At 34.1% G+C, this 20189-nt stretch overlaps 2 protein-coding genes and 1 pseudogene across 3 annotated transcripts; 1 reads left to right on the top strand and 2 right to left on the bottom strand.

The window, feature by feature from the left end:
- Window positions 1-737: 737 nt before the first annotated feature.
- Window positions 738-4770, bottom strand: LOC148587186 (rust resistance kinase Lr10-like). The gene is made up of 6 exons (XM_088512962.1): window positions 4083-4770; window positions 3846-3872; window positions 3241-3285; window positions 3003-3044; window positions 2848-2889; window positions 738-2168 (listed from the first exon to the last, which is right to left on the bottom strand). The coding sequence occupies exons 1-6, from the start codon at window positions 4768-4770 to the stop codon at window positions 1057-1059; spliced, it is 1956 nt and encodes a 651-aa protein (XP_088369088.1). The 3' UTR covers window positions 738-1056.
- A 229-nt stretch (window positions 4771-4999) lies between these two features.
- Window positions 5000-7263, top strand: LOC132180943 (rust resistance kinase Lr10-like). Its single transcript, XM_059593956.2, has 3 exons — window positions 5000-5809; window positions 5926-5952; window positions 6038-7263. The coding sequence occupies exons 1-3, from the start codon at window positions 5101-5103 to the stop codon at window positions 7147-7149; spliced, it is 1848 nt and encodes a 615-aa protein (XP_059449939.2). The 5' UTR covers window positions 5000-5100; the 3' UTR covers window positions 7150-7263.
- Window positions 7264-18407: 11144 nt separating this feature from the next.
- Window positions 18408-19855, bottom strand: LOC132180967 (rust resistance kinase Lr10 pseudogene; annotated as a pseudogene). Its single transcript, XR_015911567.1, has 2 exons — window positions 19819-19855; window positions 18408-19597 (listed from the first exon to the last, which is right to left on the bottom strand). The product of XR_015911567.1 is annotated as a rust resistance kinase Lr10 pseudogene (transcript).
- Window positions 19856-20189: the final 334 nt, after the last annotated feature.

Here is a 20189-nt window from a genome sequence, read left to right on the forward strand (position 1 = left end):
TTATCCTTGGAGCACACTTTATTGGCATAGGAGTGGATCTCACTCGGGTATGATAGGACTGGGCCAAGAGATCGGTTTCGGGCTTTTGTATTCAGGCTTTGTGGGTCGTGTTGGTTTGTCGGCCCAATTTTCAATAGTTAACCCCCTCATTCTGTGTGACTAGTTGCATAACAGAAATTTTTTTAAAGAAAAATTAAGTGAGCTGGTTGTAAGGTGCAAAAATGGAAATGACCTAAACCACACACTTATAAAAAGTTTTTGGAGGTACACACAATCGCCAACTCGAAATGTTAGAGGATGTTCATGTGGAAATCGTAAAAAGGTTGCAAATGAATCATTTGATGCCAACCCCCACATCGACACATTAAATACAAGTATGAGTTGAAAAATCCAAGGGTTAGCACATTTTATCTTTTGACCAGAAACATATAGCTTATGCCCAATGCTAAAACATCAAATACAAAGTAAACTAGGCCATTCCAATAGGTTCCAAGTGCCTTTATAAATGGACCAAACTCGTAGAATATTGTAAAATGTCAAACAAGGTCATGAAGCTCCCACTTCTTACCACGCCCTTCATTTTGCAAATATACTACGACAATTATTGTTGTCAAGACATGACATTATGTATGGTCTACCATCTGATCAAGCACTTTCCATGAATCAATGCACACCTGACACTTACATCAAACCCAAAACTCTCTAGGGTGAATCTAAATATTTAACCATTGTTTTAACATTCCATGCCTTCAAATCTTTCAAAGAAACAACTGCTCAAATAGTTTGTTGGCTTCCATATTCAAGAATAAGAGTTCATGAAAGTCAACAATATTATCTCCAAATGACAAGGATTAGTCCCATCCAATATGTGACATTCACAAAGCAGCATATTACTAGTCGAGAATAAAGAATAGCAACATAACTTCTCAAACTTAAAACCCAATTTTAATGGTCAATTATGAGAAAATAGAATCGAACATGAAAACATTATGTAATAAGGAGATATATCTTAGAAAAAAAAACTCTTATTTGTTACACAGAAATTTTAATTTGCATTTAAAATTGAGATGATTGACTTGATTCATTTGATTCATTCAAATTCTCACCACCATTTGTCATGGTACTCTCTACTGATGATAGGAAAGGCTTTGAAGGCATTTGTAAGCATTCAACTTCTCCTTCAAGCATGTGCACAGCTTTGTTCATTGAAGGGCGATCACTTGGCTTCATCTGGATACACCATAATGCAACAATGATCATCTTCTTGCTTATTTTCTTTTCTTCCTCTGTGGCATTTTCGATTTCTATGTCATTTCCGTCGTGCAATTGGTCATAGACCCAAGTAGGGAAGTATATTTGGCTTGAGTGTTCTGCAAATGCATTTAAGTTCTTTCTTCTACCAGCCATTTCCATCAATAACATTCCAAAACTATAAACATCAGCTTTGTATGAGACGCCTCCAATGTTTTTGTAGAACAACTCAGGAGCCATGTATCCCAATGTCCCTCTTGCAGCAGTCAGAGAAACAACGCTGTCATTTGTTGGATACAATTTTGCTAGTCCAAAGTCAGAAACCTTGGGAGTAAAATTCTCATCAAGAAGAATGTTGTGAGGCTTAATATCAAAGTGTAAAATCTGCATGTCACATCCTTGATGTAAATATTCAATCCCACGAGCCACTCCTAGAGCTATATCATACATTTGATTATAGCTTAGGTGCGTGCATACTTCTGGAGAAAATAAGTATTTATTCAAGGAACCATTAGGCATGAACTCATATACAAGAGCCCGTTTTGATCCTTCAACGCAAAAACCAATGAGTTGCACTACATTAACATGATGAATCCTTCCAATTGTTGCAACTTCGCTTATAAAATCTTGTCCGTTAGCTTTAGACTTACCTAACATCTTTATAGCCACAAGACGACCACTTCGAAGCGTTCCTTTAAATACAGTGCCATAGCCTCCTTCACCCAATTTGTCCTTGAAACTTTTGGTAATCTTTCTAATTTCGGAATAAGAGTACCTTATTGGCATGAGGTTATTGTGACTTTGTAGGAATTCTTCAACAACATTATACATTGATAAATGCCTCCTCCGCCATTTATATATCAAGAATGCAATCACAAATGGAGTCCCCAATATCATTTTTGCTACATGGAATAGTCCTATGGAAAAACATCACCAAAATTGAGTGTAAGCCAACACATGTCATTGCATTGTTGTAATCTTCTTGATCCTAGTAATTAAGTACAGTACTTGTTATCTTTTTTCTGTAGTAACTAATAGGAGAAAGTATACTTTAGCCCTCTGAATTATCACTCATTTTGTAATTATGCTTCCACACTATAAAAAGTGACATCGAGGCACCACATATTATCATTGTGTGTCAAATTTGTCACTTTTACATTTTTTTTTCTCAAAATACCCTTAAACTTATTTAAACCATTTGAAAAATTAAAATTATTTAAAAAAAAAAAAGTAAAAACGCCAAAAAAGGGTGGCCTTTTCATATTTTCCCTCTTCATTTTTTTTTTCAAATTGTTGTTCTTATATATATATATATATATATATATATAGTAACTTTGAAAGTATTTTCGGGAGAAAAATGCAAAAGTATCTAATTTGACATATGCTGATAGTAAGTGAGGCCCTAATTAAAGTCATTTTTTAAAGTTTGGAGTTATAAGTACAAAAAGAATAATAGTTCGGAGGGTTAAAGTATATTTTTTTCTAATCAGTATTTTAATTTTAGCCCCATCTTTAATTCATGCTTTACAATGCAAAGAATAATTTGCTAAAAGAAAAAATATTACAGTAGATAAAAGGAGAGAGGTTTCTACGTACCGTAGTCGATGACCGTGTACGTCAATACTCTGATTGGCAAAGCTGCAACAAATTAAATAATTAATAAAATTGCATAAACAAATCAGGCTATCTTATCAAGGAAACAGTGGAAGAAGGCAAAAAGCTATTTTTCAGTTTCCTCATTGAAACCGCACCTTTGTAAGACAGCTGTTCATAAAATCCTCCAATATTTTGTACTGTTTTAACAAAGAAAAGAATAACATCAATCAGTGTTTGGAAACATAGAACTAAAACTTAACATTTATTTTAAAGTTGAAACAGAGTATTTGTTGTATTTTTTTTTTTTTTTAATGCAAACTTCAGTAATAACATCACATTGCAAGGGAAAGAAAAAAAAATAATCAAAATCAAAAGAGATAAATACGTTCTTACCGTATAGCAAGTAGTCACCTGGTAGTGCTATTATCCGCCAAATATCTACAACATGGGGAAAAAAATCATTAATTAATCGAAAAGGTACCTTGAATAATTTTAAAAGTCTATGACCTAATAAAATTGCATAAACAACTTTAATTCACCAAATCAGATCCTTTTTTTTTTTTTTTTTTTTCAAATTTATAAAGGTATGTTAGCTAGTCTTATAGAAAAGATTTTAAGATATTTTTGTCTTTTTGCTAATCTAAAAAATATTAATAGTTTTTGGTAGTTTACTAGAGACATTGGCTTTATCAATAGTTTAAGAAAACATTAATACTAAGGTGATAGTTTCAAGGAAATAAATCCTCTTCATTTCAAATGAAATGGGAATGAGGCATTTAGTGAAAAATGTGTTAAAATTGAGACAAAATTACCTTATCCTTTAAGAGAATTATGTCCTAACCCTTTAACCTAAATGGTTCCTCTCCATTTCATTTCGGGAATCTGTTTCCTTGTTTCAGAGGGTATTTCATTGTGTTATTCAATATCATATATTTTTCTCAAAAATAAAATAAAATATTCTATCATATATCCTTTAGTCCTTGAGATAGAAACCTTACACATTAATAGGTCCTGTAGTCGGAAGCCTGTTGTGACAAAGAAAAGAAAAGCGTCAGCGTTTGGAATTTTAGAATTAGAAATAAGTTATCACATAGGCATGGTAATATGGGGGTATGCATGAATTAATGGTTAGTGATGAGACCCGAGAGTGAGAAATCCAAGAATTAAGAAAAGAAAGAAATATAAATTTAATGGTTAACATATGTTAGGGCACATGCGTTCTTTTATATACGCACCTTCTTGGTACCAGTACATGCAGTTAAGCTCAAAATTCCATAACGATTCATTGTAGAAGTCTTTACAGGAAATACTTCGCAAGTCTAGTCGACCAAGCCAAACATCTAAATTAGATGTGAGAGATATTTGGTCTACTTGGCACAAGTCCCCCAATTCCACTGCACTAACCATGAATAGAGCATATCTATACCTTTTGGGAGAATACATTCCATCATCCTCATCATCATCAACGCAAGCAGAAATGTTTAAATGATACGGAGAATTCACTGGCTTTTCACAGTTGACGAATACCACACTCGATGTCCCTGAGTAACGATCATATGGACCCCCTGAACTAAAATTAGTTCCGTCTAAAAGATAACGAGGGATGAATGGGTGATTATCCTTTACAAGACCTGAGTCGACAACATGGATTGCATTGCTGGAGTAATCGATCAGTCGTACGTAGTATCTTCCATGGTATAAGTACAACACTGTTTGGTTGTTCTCGCATGAGAGAGTATACCTTTGATCGCCACACTTTTTTGGATCGCTGGTTAATCGAAACGGATAGCTTATGTTACGGATACTGCCGCAGGAAGAAGCAGGACAGTGACGATCAGGCTTAGCACTAGTACTGCAACTTTGATGAAGTAGGAGGACAACAACAACAATAAGGGCCGGGAGTCCCATATTTCCTTTTGCCATGGAGAGAGATCTAGAGAGAGAGAGAGAGAGCCAGAGAAAGAGAGAGAGAGGGTTTCCACATTAAACGACAGCTAAAAGCCTTTTATAAATAATGTACATTTACAAGGCGTAAGCACCTACGTCATATATTGAAAAATAGGCATTTTATAAATTAAAAAGAAAGAAGAGGGCATTTGCGGTAACAACGGGAGTGGGATGGACTTAAAATAAACCATTGTTTCACCCGAAATTTCCTTGAACACAGTGAGAGGCAATCACTGGAGAAATCCAAACTATTTAAGAGGCTGAGAAGCAATATTGCTGAGAGCAGAGATAGATATTTGCTTAGAAATGGTAATCTCATACTTGCTCTTGTTTCTGGCTTTCAACATAGTCGACGTTGGAGAAGGCCAAAATGTGTGCGCTAATGAATCACGGTGTGGAGGCCATGGCCCAGCCATCCGATTTCCTTTCCAACTTAACACCCAGCCAAATGACTGTGGGTATCCTGGGTTTACTCTCTCCTGCATTGATAGAAAACATACGCTTCTCGAGCTGCCCATTTCAGTGAAGCTTTTTGTCAAACATATTGACTACAAATCTCAGGTAATTCAACTGTATGATCCAGATAATTGCTTTCCAAGCCAGCTTCGGTGGCTCAATTTGTCTTCCTCTCCTTTCCGATTCAAAGTAGAAGACCCTCATAATTATGGCCAACAAGAACCTGATTATGGCCTTTCTAAATATGCCTTATTCAATTGTTCCTCGAGATCAGAAGGTATGGATTACCAATATGATCTGATCTCTTGTCTTAGCGACCATACCTACCAAGTTTATCCTGCGACTGACATCAGGGCGTCCCTCGTATCTTGTACAAAGATGTATAATCTTGTATCAATGCCAGATGGTATAATACGGCATCATGACAAATTTGTCCAATTGAAGTGGTCCACTCCAGCGTGCAGAGACTGTGAAATGATCAAAGGCAAGAGATGTGTGAGGAGTAATAGCAATGGATCAGAAACTCCTCAGTGCATTTCTATTTCTACACATACTCATGGTATTCTATCTATCCAATTCATTTCATCAACCTTTCTCCAATTAACTTAGTTGTTCGTTTATTTACGTTTTGAAATGTATATTAATGAGAAGCTGAATGTGTTAAATCTTTGATAGGTACATTATCAAAGTCAGCCATTGTTGGTGAGTCATCTATTTTGGATGGGTATTTGAAATTCTTCTTCTTGTGGACATGGAAGTTATTGATACATGAATGTTTATGGTGCAGGTGTCATCTTAGGGTCATTTCTACTGCCATGTGTCTTTGGTCTCTACTGTTTTTATTCTTATGATAAAGTAGAAAAAGAACATCAAGCGAAGGTTGAAACGTTTTTGGAGGATTACATAAATTTCAGACCTACAAGATACTCATACGCCGATATTAAAAGGATTACAAATCAATTTAGTGAGAAGTTAGGCGAAGGAGCATATGGAACAGTATTCAAAGGAAAGCTTTCCAATGAAATTCATGTTGCAGTGAAGATCCTTAACTCTTTTATGGGAAATGGGGAAGAATTCATAAATGAAGTAGGAACAATGGGTACGATCCATCATGTTAACGTGGTTCGCTTGGTTGGGTTTTGCGCTGATGGATTTAGACGTGCTCTAGTTTGTGAGTTCTTACCAAATGATTCTCTAGAGAAGTTCATATCTTCAACAGCCACCAAGAACCGTATCGTTAATTGGGATAAGTTGCAAGATATTGCTATTGGCGTAGCAAAAGGAGTTGAATATCTTCACCAAGGGTGCAACCAACGAATCCTCCATTTTGATATCAAACCTGGTAATGTTTTGCTAGACCAAGACTTCAATCCAAAAATTTCTGATTTTGGTCTTGCCAAGTTGTGTTCGAAGGATCAAAGTGCAGTTTCCATGACCACAGCTAGGGGGACTATAGGTTACATTGCACCTGAAGTGTTCTCTAGAAATTTTGGGAATGTGTCTTCAAAAGCAGATGTTTATAGCTTTGGAATGTTGTTACTTGAAATAGTTGGAGGGAGGAAAAATGTTGACGTTACAGTTGAGAACACTAGCAAAGTCTACTTTCCAGAATGGATCTACAATCTCTTAGAACAAAAAGAAGACATACGAATCTATGTTGAAGATGATGGAGATTCTAAAATTGCAAAGAAACTTGCAATTGTAGGAATCTGGTGCATCCAATGGCACCCAGTGGATCGTCCTTCCATGAAAAATGTGGTTCAAATGTTGGAAGGAGAAGAAGATAAATTAACTATGCCTCCGAATCCATTTGCCTCTGCAGGCTCCATAAAAACTAATGCAAATATACCTACGAAACGTCTAAATCTTGAGTTGGAGGTCATTCCAGAATTAGAATAATTGTATGTGAACTTGGCACATGTAATAACTTTGTAAGTTGCAATAATCTTGTAGTCTTAGAACTTATTAATCTTTTAGTCAATGTATAACCAATTCGAGGATTATAAAAAAAGTATGCGCTATATTTGTTTTCTTTTTCCTATTTTGTTCTTTTAGCTGTTTTTTTTCCTGTTTCAATTGTCAGTGTCTTCGGCCACCCCATGGCCCTTGGGGAGGCCGTACCATCCCAAGGGCCAAACGAAAAAATAAAAATAATAGGTTGGTCGTTAGGGATGGCCGAACCCCCACGACGTTTCTCATTACAATTAATAAGTTGATGGCATTTCAAAGGCAGAAAGCGTGTTCCAAGACTTGACTCTTTTGTATCATTTGAAATTTTCATACCATCAGACATCCTCTGAGAAACGTCAAGAAAAAAAGGACTAGGGAACAAAGAAAAGAAGCAGCTAAGAAAAGAAGATGCATGATAACATCTAGAGAGATGCCACTTGAGGAACCATCTTCTAGTCAACTAGTCAACTAGATTTTATTAGATGCATGATGTTTTTAGAAAATAATGACATTGTACGAAAATTATATTTTTTGTTAAGGCAGAAAGATAAAGTCGTGAGGTGAGGGCCTGATTCGTGAAGGATAATGAGTAGTGCAATAATCATTTTCTTCAATTAGAGTTAGAGACATTTTTAAGGTGACATTTTAAGGCAAAACAATGTCTTTATTTAATTAGCGACGTTCAAATACTGACAATTTGTAAATGTTCTAAATAAAGTGACTAAAATTAAAATTATGAACGTTTAAACAGTGAAAAAAATGATCATTTTCACTGAAATGTCCCCTTTTAAAAGGATACATGTATGTGTATAGTGCACGTCCCCTTTTAGAAGGGGACGTTTTGTACAGTTTAAATGTCCCTAATCTTTAAAAAAAAAAAAAAAAAAAAAAAAAAATTCCCAAATATATATATATATATATATATATATATATATATATATATATAAAATCAAATTAATTTCTTTTTTTAAAAAAAATAAAAAATAAAAATAAAACAAATTCAAATTAAATTTTTAAATAAAAAAAATTAGAGGGGTGACTACCCATCATTGGAAGTGGCCTTCAGGGGTGACCTGGGAGCCACCCCATAGGTGGCCAAACCACCCATGGCCACCTCTGGGGTGGCTCGCGGGCCACCCCTGAGGCTGGGGGTGGCCTTCGGGTCACCTCGAATCCGCCCGGGGGTGGCCTGCGAGCCACCCCAGAGGTGGTTGGCACCACCCTCGGCTACCTCTAGGGTGGCTTGCGGGCCACCCCGAATCTACCCTGGGGTGGCCCGAACCGGCCACCTATGGGGTGGCTTGCGGGCCACCCCCACCCTCAAGGGTGGCTGCCAGTTTTGAAACCGGAAGCCAACCAGCCTTTTTTTATAAAAAAATAAAAAAGGAAGGGATCGGAGGAGCAATGCCGCCAGAGGTGAGAGAGAGAGAGAGAGAGAGAGAGAGAGCTTAGTGAGAGAGCTGATATGTGAGAGAAAGATAGTTGAGTGAGAGAGCTGAAAGGGCGAGAGACCGAGGGAGAGGGGGTGGGTTGGAGCACGTAGATCAAGGGGGGGAGGGTGTTTTTCACTGTAGCAACGCCCCCCAACTGAGTGGGAACGTTGTTACAGTAAAATGACCCCTCTTTCTAAGAGGGATCATTTTACTATTGAAATGACCCCTAATGTAATCGTTTTATTAAAATGACCTCATTACAGAACGTGTCCCTAAACCTCAGTTTTTTTTGGTGGGCGTTGGAATAAATACTCAATATAAAAGGGTTTGGGATATTAAACTCGCACCTACATAGTGATATTCCTATAACGGATAGTAGTGCAAAACTCTAGAAATGGGTTAAAAAAAAAATTAAATTAAATTAAATTAAATTTGATGTTGCCTGGTTAGTCAAGGCGTGTGCATTTTATCTAGGAGGTTAGGAATTTTTTTTTTTTTTTTTTTTTTTTTAACATTATCCCAACGATAAGTGTTGACCCTTCGGAGACCTTTTGCTTCAATCAACTAGTGACACTAAAAGTAGAAAAGAAAACATAATTCATTCCACTTGGATGTACGTCTAAACCAAACCACAAAGTTACTTTGAGAATTGCATGTTAGCTTTCACATTTGAATTGATTCTTAAATCTTATGGTCCCAATAAAATCTGAGATTGTGATGTAGGGTGGAACGGATACTCAATCAGCTTTATTATAAAGATTATAACTCGAGTTTCGGACATCGGATTGGAGCATGTTTGGTGGCATTGGAAAGCTAATTCAAATAACTACAAAGTCATATTTCATGAGATTTGACTAATTCCGATGTTTACTAAGTCAAAACGGGTTGCAAAGAGCTCCCTGGAACACATGTCTAGACCCGAATTCCTCATGTCTAACACATCTATGTTTTAGCTTACGTTAATTTATTTCTTTGGTGCCCGTCCGGACGGCCATCGTAGATTTGTTAAAACCGACTTTATTTCGTATTATTAATAGGTTTAGGATTTAGGGGTCTATAAATACATGTTTTATAGACCCTAGAACAGAGCGTTTATTTATGAATCAGTTTTTATCAATAAGATTACTCAGAGTTGAGTTTCTTCATTATTTTCCTTCAAACTCTAAAGAGTATCTAGCGTTTAGAGAATATTTTTTAGATTCTTTGATCGTATCAAGATCTAGAAATATCTATCCGTTCTTTATTAATGTTCTTCTTTACAACCACTAAGTCACGCTGCATCAGTTGGTATTAGAGAGCCTCGTCTGCAAGCTCGTCTGCAACCGTTCCGACAGGTCTAAACCCGAGAGCCTCGTTTGAAGTCCTTGTCCAGAGACTGTATAGACGCCTATGTTATTTCCCAATTTTTGTCTTTAATTTAAGTGACCGTCCAAACCGCGTTATGTTCTGTCCGGACAGGTATCGTAGAATTATAGTTCGACTTAATTTCATACGTTTATAAAGTTTAGGGTTTGGGGCCTATAAATGCATACTTTATAGACCCTAGAACGTAACTTTTGATTATATGTGAGTTTTTCTCAATAAAAAGTCTAAGAAATGAGTTTTTTTTTTCCTATTTTCCTTCAAATCCTAGAAAGTATCTAGCGTTTAGAGAACATATAAATTTTTCCATTTTGGCTAACATTATTTGGGGTGGTCTTCCACAACTTTTTCTTCAATCAACTGAGACTTGTCACACCATTCATTACAATTAATAATTTGCTGGCATTTCAAAGATAGAAGCGCGTTTTAAGATTGGACATTTTTGTATCATGTGGAATTTTCATACCAGATCAGAGAAAAATGAGAACTACTGGACAAATAAAAGAAACGTCTAATTAAGAAAACCTGTATAAGTGTCCTAACCTTTGAGGATAGAAATTTTTTCATTTTGGGTAACATTATTGGGGGTGGTCCTCCACAACTTTTTCTTCAATCAACTGAGACTTGTCACACCATTCATTACAACTAATAATTTACTGGCATTTCAAAGATAGAAAGCGTGTTTTAAGATTGGACATTTTTGTATCATGTGGAATTTTCATACCAGATCAGAGAAAAACGAGAACTACTAGACAAATAAAAGAAACGTCTAATTAAGAAAATCTGTATGAGTTTCCTAACCTTTGAGGATAGAAATTTCTCCATTTTGGCTAACATTATTGAGGGTGGTCCTCCATAACTTTTTATTCAATCAACTGAGACTTGTCACACCATACATTACAACTAATAATTTGCTGGCATTTCAAAGATAGAAAGCGTGTTTTAAGATTTGACATTTTTGTATCATGTGGAATTTTCATACCAGACCAGAGAAAAGGGAGAATTACTGGACAAATAAAAGAAACAGCTAATTAAGAAAATCTGTATGAGTTTCCTAACTTCTGAGGATAGAAATTTTTCCATTTTGGCTAACATTATTGGGGGTGGTCTTCAACAACTTTTTCTTCAATCAACTGAGACTTGTCACACCATTCATTACAACTAATAATTTGCTGGCATTTCAAAGATAGAAAGCATGTTTTAAGATTGGACATTTTTGTGTCATATGGAATTTTCATACCAGATTAAAGAAAAATGAGAAATACTGGACAAATAAAAGAAACAGCTAATTAAGAAAGTTTGTATGAGTTTCCTAACCACTGAGGATAGAAAATTTTCCATTTTAGCTAACATTATTGGGGGTGGTCTTCCACAACTTTTTCTTCAATCAACTGAGACTTGTCACCCCATTCATTACAACTAATAATTTACTAGCATTTCAAAGATAGAAAGCGTGTTTTAAGATTGGACATTTTTGTATCATGTAGAATTTTCATACCGGATTAGAGAAAAAGGAGAACTACTGGACAAATAAAAGAAACAGCTAATTAAGAAAATGGTTAAATACTAAATACCCCCCCGGGGTTTTGTTGCTTTATTTTTTCTCCCCTAGGGTTTGATTTTTATCACAGGAGGTACCTGTGGTTTTGATAATAGACCAAATTAATTCTCTGTCAGTTGACTTAATGGAAATCCACGTGGACCAATCAAATGTTAACACGTGGCATTTACTTAATTTTTTTTTTTTAAAAAAAAAGAAAAAAATTCGGCCACCCCCATCTGGTTGGATGGGGGTGGCCGAAACCACCCCCAGTGGGTACTGGGGGTGGCAAGCCACCCCCATGGAGCCTATGGAGTGGCCGAAACCACGCCCAATGGTGGTTGGGGGTGGTTTTGGCCACCCCCTTGGCTGCGAGGGGGTGGCCGGCCACCCCCTTGGTGCCCATGGGGGTGGCTCAGTACCCACTGGGTGTGGCTCGGCCACCCCCATGGAGCCTAGGGGGTGGCCGAAACCACCCCCAACCAACATTGGGGGTGGTTTCGGCCACCCCCTAGGCTCCACCCCCAGTACCCACTGGGGGTGGCTGATGGCCAACGACCACCCCCAATTTTTTTTTTTCTTTTTAAAAAAATACATTTTTTTTTTTAATTTAAATAAAATTTAAGTAAATGCCGCGTGTCAACATTTGATTTGTACACGTGGATTTCCGTTAAGTCAACTAATGGTCAACTGACAAAATGACTAATTTGGTCTATTATCAAAACCACATAGACCTATTGTAATAAAAATCAAACCCTAGGAGAAAAGAATAAAGCAATAAAACCCCAGGAGGTATTTAGTATTTAACCCTTAAGAAAATCTGTACGAGTTTCCTAACCTCTGAGGATAGAAAATTTTCCATTTTGGCTAACATTATTGGGGGTGGTCTTCCACAACTTTTTCTTCAATCAACTGAGACTTGTTACACCATTCATTACAACTAATAATTTGCTGGCATTTCATAGAAAGCGTGTTTTAAGATTGGACATTTTTGTATCATGTGGAATTTTCATACCAGATTAGAGAAAAAGGAGAACTACTGGACAAATAAAAGAAACAGCCGCTTAAGAAAATCAGTATGAGTTTCCTAACCTCTGAGGATAGAAATTTTTCAATTTTGGCTAACATTATTGGGGGTGGTCCTCCACAACTTTTTCTTCAATCAACTGAGACTTGTCATACCATTCATTACAACTAATAATTTGCTGGCATTTCAAAGATAGAAAGCGTGTTTTAAGATTGAACATTTTTGTATCATGTGGAATTTTCATACCGAAAGAAAAAGGAGAACTACTGGACAAATTTAAAAAAAAAAAAAAAAAACAGCTAATTAAGAAAAAAGGGTGCATGATAACATCCAGAGAAATGTCACTTTAGGAGCCATCTTCTAGTCAACTAGATTTTTTGAGATGCATGATGCTTTTCAAAAATAACTACTACAACCTCTATCTTCTAGTCAACTAGTCAACTAGAGACAAAAACAAAAACAACTCTGTAGAATGTTTGAAACTGAGAAATTAAAGTCTTTATAAATTATATGTTTCTAGCTTTATGTTTTTCCTTTTAGTGTTGTATTCTTAGTCACATATTTCTTTACATGTTCGGTGAAAAAAAATAACAGTTAATTTGTTTTCATTCTTTTATAAATATAAATTTACTATTGAATTTGTAAGATTTACATGTGGGTAATGAAATATATATATATTTTAAAAACACAATTATTTTACAAAAATAGTGAAGTTTTCTTATATTTATCCGCTTTTTTTTTTTTTTTTTTTTTTTCTTATGTTTTAAATGCCTTTGATTTTGGAAATGCACTACTGTCGTATTTCTTATATTTATCCAGTTTGTTTATTAATTATTTGTTTTTAGACAATTGAGTTGTATAAAATGTACTCAAATTAATTAAACAAAATGAACGGTAATGAATTTACTTGATAGTAGAAAAACAAAAATTATAAAACCAATTAATCAATACAAATTATACAATAGAATGTTAACTATTAAAAGAATATCATAAAAGAATATCAATACAAATTTTCTGCTCCCAAAAAATATCGTCTACCTCACAAATAAAGTACTTGTAACACCTCAATCTCATATAATCTACATATGTTTGCTATTAATTTGATTCCTATTTCCTTCGGCCCAAAGGCAACCCAAATACCAAATCTAGTAAGCTAGTGTGTTCTCAGGTTCAGGTTGAATTTCAACATCCACAATCGCCAACTTGACGCCAGGCCCAAGCCCAATCTCAATTGCGGGCTATTAAGAAAATGATATATGGTAAATTGGCGAGCAGTACGGTATGTATTTATTTATTTATTTTCAGTTTTAAGGTCATCAACTATTGTTACTATTCACAGTCATTTTATATTGATTCACGTTGTGTATTTAAAATCGCTTTTTTTTTTTTTGGTGATTAGCATGATAAGTCATTTAAAACACGTCTCGTCTATCGGTAGTGTGATAACGAGTAGTGCAATAACCATTTTCTTCAATTGGTGTTGGAATAAATTCTCAATATAAAACGGGTTTGGGATATTAAACTTAGACCTCCAGAGTTGCTATTCCTGTAAGGGATAGTGCACGCAAAACTCTAGCTAAGAGCATCTTTACCCATACAATCATTAAACCATATGAGGTAAAACTATAGGGGTTGAGATTTGGTGCAATATTTTTTATTTGGACCGTCCATTTAAATGGACAAAAAAATAAAATAAAATGTGACTTGCAGTGTAACGTGTAACTATCAGGGTGGCCGAACCACCCCTTTAACCAGAAGGGTGGTTTGGCCACCTCAAAATTGGCCAATGGGGATGACCGAGTCCCCCTCATGGCTAAGGGGTTAATTTGGCCACCCTCTAACCACACCTTTTTCTTCTTTTTATTTACTGTCACAATCTGAGAGTTCATCTTAAATGAAGGGCCCAAATATATAATAGGTATTGCATCTAACCTCAATCCAAACTGTTGCCTATCAAAGAGATCGTCAGCTCTAGTGTCTACCAATATGCTTGCAAAAAATGCGAACCGCCAAACAAACCGCCATTGGAGGAAAACAAAAATGGATATCACCTCTGTTTCTTTTATTTATTTATTTTATTTTTACGGATATGGGTCTAGGATAATTATGGGCCTTACCATAAACATGCCCAAGAACAAGAAAGCCCCAATATATATATATATATATATATATATATATATATATATAAAGAATTGAATGTTAATGAACATCTCTGAAAAGATAAGAAAGGTTAATTTTACAGAATGTCCTCTATCAGATTTTTAATTTGTTGACTTAGGATCCCTACAATTTTTAGAGTAATTATACTATATAAAATTCCTTAAATTTTAACAACTACGTTTTGAAAATAAATACGCCATATTAGTATTTATTACATGTTAAATTACCACTTTTAATAGGTGATTAAATTTATCAAACTTCACTTAATCATTATTTTAACACTCTTTCTCACTTATGTGCTCAAATTTCCATTTAATATGTGATATCCAACACAAGGAATATTTCATTGAAATGGGAATAAATGACGGAATCAAGGCTCGAACTAAATACTTTTCCTTTCATACTATGGTAAATCACTACTTGTCATAAAAGTTTAAGCTTTATGGATAAGTGGTGATTTAACATTACTTTTCTCAACTTAATATTTATTATTCATTTTTTAAAAAAAAAAAAAAAAAAAAAAGAGAGTAATACTACTTTTCACACCCATTTATCATACTTAATTTCTTCCAAAAAAAATAAAAATAAAAAATTATCATATTGATCATATGCAGAGGACACATGTTTTTATAGACTAGATTGGAAGAACTTCCTACTTCCTCCTTTTAAATTTTTTACAAATGCTGTGACAATATCATACCCAATCGGCACGTGTTTCCTTTAATAAAATATATATATATATATATATATATATATATATATATATATATATATATTAATTATAAAAACAAAATTAAGAAACAAAAAGCAAAAAAAAAAAAGTGTGGTGGCCGTTCAAGACCCCCCCCCCCCCCCCCCCCCTCTATTTTTTTTAAACACGAAAATTTGGTTTTTTATATTTTGGAAATTAGTTTTTGTTTTTTTGGGTTGTTTATTGATGTTTTTATTTTAAGAATAGAATACAAAAGATTAACCAAAAAAAAAAAAAAAATTGTGTTTTATATTTTGGATAGTTTTTTACGCTTTTTAAGGAGTATGTAAATTTTTTTATTGATGTTTTTATTTTAAGAATATAATACAAAAGACAGTGAACAAAGAGTTTAAAACAATCAACCAGTTTGTGAGGCATCATGTATTAGTAGAACTATATTTATCTTTAGAGTTATCATATATGAATAACTTATTTTGTGTAAGCATAGGTGTTTTGGATCACCACTATTTAACTCATACCTGTTCTAAAAAAGTCTTGGCATTTTGAATTGTTGTTGACACAAAAAGAGTCAAGACAAACCTTAAAATTATTTCAATATTGTACCTTGGACATATAATAGTTCCCAATCAAAATATATATGTCGAAGGTCCAAAATAAATATATTAAAAAATAACTTCAAATATAAAATACAATATATATATATATATATATATATATATATATATATAGTGAAATAATTGAGAATCATATGCTTTCTAAATAGCATTTGAGAAACACATGCTTTTTGAATAAAATTTCTTTCAAATTTCTCTTTACAATTAAAAAAACACGTGTGTTTTTCATATGCAAATGACACGTACATGTCGTTTTTATAGACTAAGTTGGAAGAACTTTCTCAAACCCAATTTAAAAGAAAACTCTGTCCAAAAAACAATTATCTTTCTCCGAACTCCCAGCTCTATTTCAAATCCATTATGGTTATGAACCAATTAATTTGATAGAAAACCTATACTTAATAATAAATTTTGAAGAGAATTCATGTTGAATCGTTCATTTATTATAGACCAGCTCAAGCATGTACTACATCATGAGAATTAAATCACTTGTTTATCATATTTAATGTGTTTATAACTAGAGTATTAATGTTTTTGGCCTTGCGCTTCTAAAATTGTTACGGAAAATAAGATAATAATTCCGACATGTTGCATCTTGTAAACTTAATTAGTCGTGCTTTTAGAGTTGATGCATGCATGCATGGCATTGTAATTTGTACACGAGTTATGGATGATTTAGATGCGTAATTGTAATTAAAATGATGCTTTATAGTTTTCCGGTCATTCTTGGTGGTTGATTCCTTATGAGCATTTTTCTTTGAAATATGCAACTTCAAGGAGAATCAAGTTTTCAAAACATGTCAATGCATCTTTGAAAAAATGCCACATATATAATTGGGAAATTAAGTATACCACCTTGTGAATTGTTTTTGTTAGAACAATTTCCTTATGCCAAATACTTGACTAAGTTGCAAAAATGTAAACGATGACTTTGATGTTGAAGTCAATAATGTTTGGGAAAGGAAATATTAATGCTCTGACCAAGAGTTTTGAACTAGGGACTAGAAGTTCATTTTACCTTTTGCTTCATTCCAATGTATTTGTCTTCGTATCACATTTCAAATTTTGCGTGGGAGTACCCCATGATAGCCTATGTACGTTTAAGCACCCATTATCCCTTAAATTAGGAGTATATTCCATGCATGCCGTGGATGAGCACGATTGTTATCCTTGGAGCACAATTTACCTGCATAGGAGTGGAACTCCTACTACAAGATTCAAATCCAAAATGCATGAAATCTTCATCGCTCATCGTTTTGATAGTCTCCATGTTAGATTCTAATCCCATTGTGAATTATTACCTTAAAATTGTTGAGGAAAATTGAGTGGAAAACCAAAAAAATCAATGCGACTTTGAGGGGCGTGTGAATACTATCTTTAAGGTGAGAATTGTCCCCAATCAAAAGAGGTTGTTGCTAACTTAAATCTCAATGGCATGCAGAGCCAACTATTCGGGGGTCAACAATTTTTTTGAATGAATGAAAAATAAATAAATAAAAATTAATTAACAAATATTAAAAAATATAGCTAACAAAATAAATAAACAATTCAACAAATTTTAATTATTATTTAAAACCTATAAAGAATAGGATGATAATAAAAAAAAGAAATAAAGAAAAAAAAGACTTCCTTAAGCAAGGATTTATTGACAAATTTGTTAAACCTATTTGTCACAAGCTCATTTAAAATTTAAAGTCTAGCTAGTCCTGGATCAACTAAAAAATTATTATTTTTTTGTAGTTTTTTCATTGGAATTTTTCATGATAAATTTCCTTAAGCAAGGATAATATGCAATCAGAGGTATACATGTAAACAGTAATACATATGCTCAATGTTCATTAATAAATCATGGAATAACTAATTTTATTCAATTACAGCAAAAAAATCATACAACCAATTGTAGTTTAGGACACTAGTCTCAATAATGACATTATGATCTACTGTCCAATCAAGCACTTTCCTTGAATCAATGCACACCTCACACACATCAAACCCAAAGCTTTCAGGGTAACCTTAAATATTTAACCATTGTTTTAACATTCTATGCCTCCAAACCTTTTAAATAAACAACTTTTTTAATTGTTTGTTGGCTTCCATATTCAAAAATAAAAGTTCATGAATGTCAACAATATTATCTCCAAATGACAAGGATTGGTCCAATCCAATATGCAATATTCACAAAGCAGAGGATTACTAGTCAAGAATGAAGAATAGAAACATATCTTCTCAAACTTAAAACCCAATTTTCTTGGTCAATTATGAGAAAATACAATCAAACATGAAAAAGTTATGAAATAAGAGACATATCTTAAATCAAACAAACATTTATTTGTTACACATAAATATTAAGCATCTTTGCACTACTATCAAATATATATGAGAAAACTAATTTCCTTCTTCAATGGGGATATAATACATGAAAAGACTCGTATATAAATTAATTTGCATTTAAAGTTGAAATGATTCACTTGATTCATTTGAATTCTCACCACCAGCTTTTACGATACTCTCTAATGATGATAGGAAAGGCTTGGAAGGCATTTGTAGGCTTTCAACTTTTCCTTCAAGCATTTGTAACTTTATTCATTGAAGGGCGATCACTAGGCTTCATCTGAATACACCATAATGCAACAATGATCATCTTCTTGCCTATTTTCTTTTCTTCCTCTGTGGCATCTTCAATTTCTACGTTATTTCTGTCGTGCATTTGGTCGTAGACCCAAGTAGGGAAGTATATTTGGCTTGAATGTTCTGCAAATACATTTAAGTTCTCTTTTCTACCGGCCATGTCCATCAACAAAATTCCAAAACTATAAACATCAGCTTTGTATGAAACGCCTCCAATGTTTTTGTAGAACAACTCAGGAGCCATGTATCCCAATGTCCCTCTTGTAGCAGTCAGAGAAACAATGTTGTCATTTGCTAAATACAATTTTGCTGGTCCAAAGTCAGAAACCTTAGGAGTAAAATTCTTATCAAGAAGAATGTTGGGAGGCTTGATATCAAAGTGTAAAATTTGCATGTCACATCCTTGATGTAAATATTCAATCCCACGAGCCACTCCTAGAGCTATATCATACATTTGATTATAGCTTAGGAGCGTGCATACTTCTGGAGAAAATATGTATTTATTCAAGCAACCATTAGACATGAACTCATATACAAGAGTCCGTTTTGATCCTTCAACGCAAAAACCAATGAGTTGCACTACATTAACGTGGTGAATCCTTCCAATAGTTGCAACTTCACTTATAAAATCTTGCCCGTTAGCTTTGGACTTGCCTAACATCTTTACGGCCACAAGACGACCACTTTGAAGCGTTCCTTTAAGTACAGAGCCATAACTTCCTTCGCCCAATTTGTTCTTGAAACTTTTGGTAATCTTCTTAATTTCGGAATAAGAATACCTTATTAGCATGAGGTTATTGTGACTCTGTAGAAATTCTTCAACAACATCATTCATTGATAAATGCCTCCTCTGCCATTTATATATCAAGAATGCAATCACAAATGGAGTCCCCAATATCATTTTCGGTGCTTGGAATAGTCCTGTGGATGAACATCACCAAAATAAGTTGTAAGCCGGCACATGTTATAACTCATTTAATTTTCCTTTTAGATCATTGTTAAGTACAATACTTGTTATCATTTTAAGGTAATAATTAATATTTTCATTTTGGCCGCAAGTTTAATTCATGCTTTATAGTGTGAAGAATAATATGCTAAAAGGGGAAAATATTAAAGAAGATCAAAGGAGAGAAGGTTCTTACCGTAATCTATGGTCAAGTATGTCAGTAATTTGATTGGAATATCTGCAAGAAATATGAAAAAAAATTAATTAATTAATAAAATTGCATAAACAAATTTAACCATTTCTATGTCATTGTCTCATTTGAGATTGAAACCGCACCTAGGTAATATAGCGGATCATAATCTGGTCCATTTGATACTGTTTTGACAAAGAAAAGAATAACATGCATCAGTGTTTAGAAACATAAAATTAAAACTTAGCATTTCTTTTATCGTAATTTTTTAATGTAAACTTTAGTAATAACATCACATTGCAAGAAAATCAAAAATCAAAAGAGAAGGTTCTTACAGTAGTAAATTGGTAGTCTTGCTATGTCCGCAATCCCTACAA

This window comes from Corylus avellana, chromosome 2, assembly GCF_965113065.1.
Source record: "Corylus avellana chromosome 2, dhCorAvel1.hap1.2, whole genome shotgun sequence".
In the NCBI taxonomy this organism is placed as follows: domain Eukaryota; kingdom Viridiplantae; phylum Streptophyta; class Magnoliopsida; order Fagales; family Betulaceae; genus Corylus; species Corylus avellana.

Bases quoted from the DNA above. Each gene is read 5' to 3' on its own strand.
- LOC148587186 (XM_088512962.1), bottom strand. From the start codon at position 4,770: ATGGCAAAAGGAAATATGGGACTCCCGGCCCTTATTGTTGTTGTTGTC. The intron at 3,286-3,845 runs GTAAGGTTTCTA...CCCATGTTGTAG, and splicing joins ACTACAGGACCTATTAATGT to ATATTTGGCGGATAATAGCA. The intron at 2,890-3,002 runs GTGCGGTTTCAA...AATTTGTTGCAG, and splicing joins TGAACAGCTGTCTTACAAAG to CTTTGCCAATCAGAGTATTG.
- LOC132180943 (XM_059593956.2), top strand. From the start codon at position 5,101: ATGGTAATCTCATACTTGCTCTTGTTTCTGGCTTTCAACATAGTCGAC. The intron at 5,810-5,925 runs GTATTCTATCTA...AATCTTTGATAG, and splicing joins TATTTCTACACATACTCATG to GTACATTATCAAAGTCAGCC. The intron at 5,953-6,037 runs GTGAGTCATCTA...TTTATGGTGCAG, and splicing joins ATCAAAGTCAGCCATTGTTG to GTGTCATCTTAGGGTCATTT.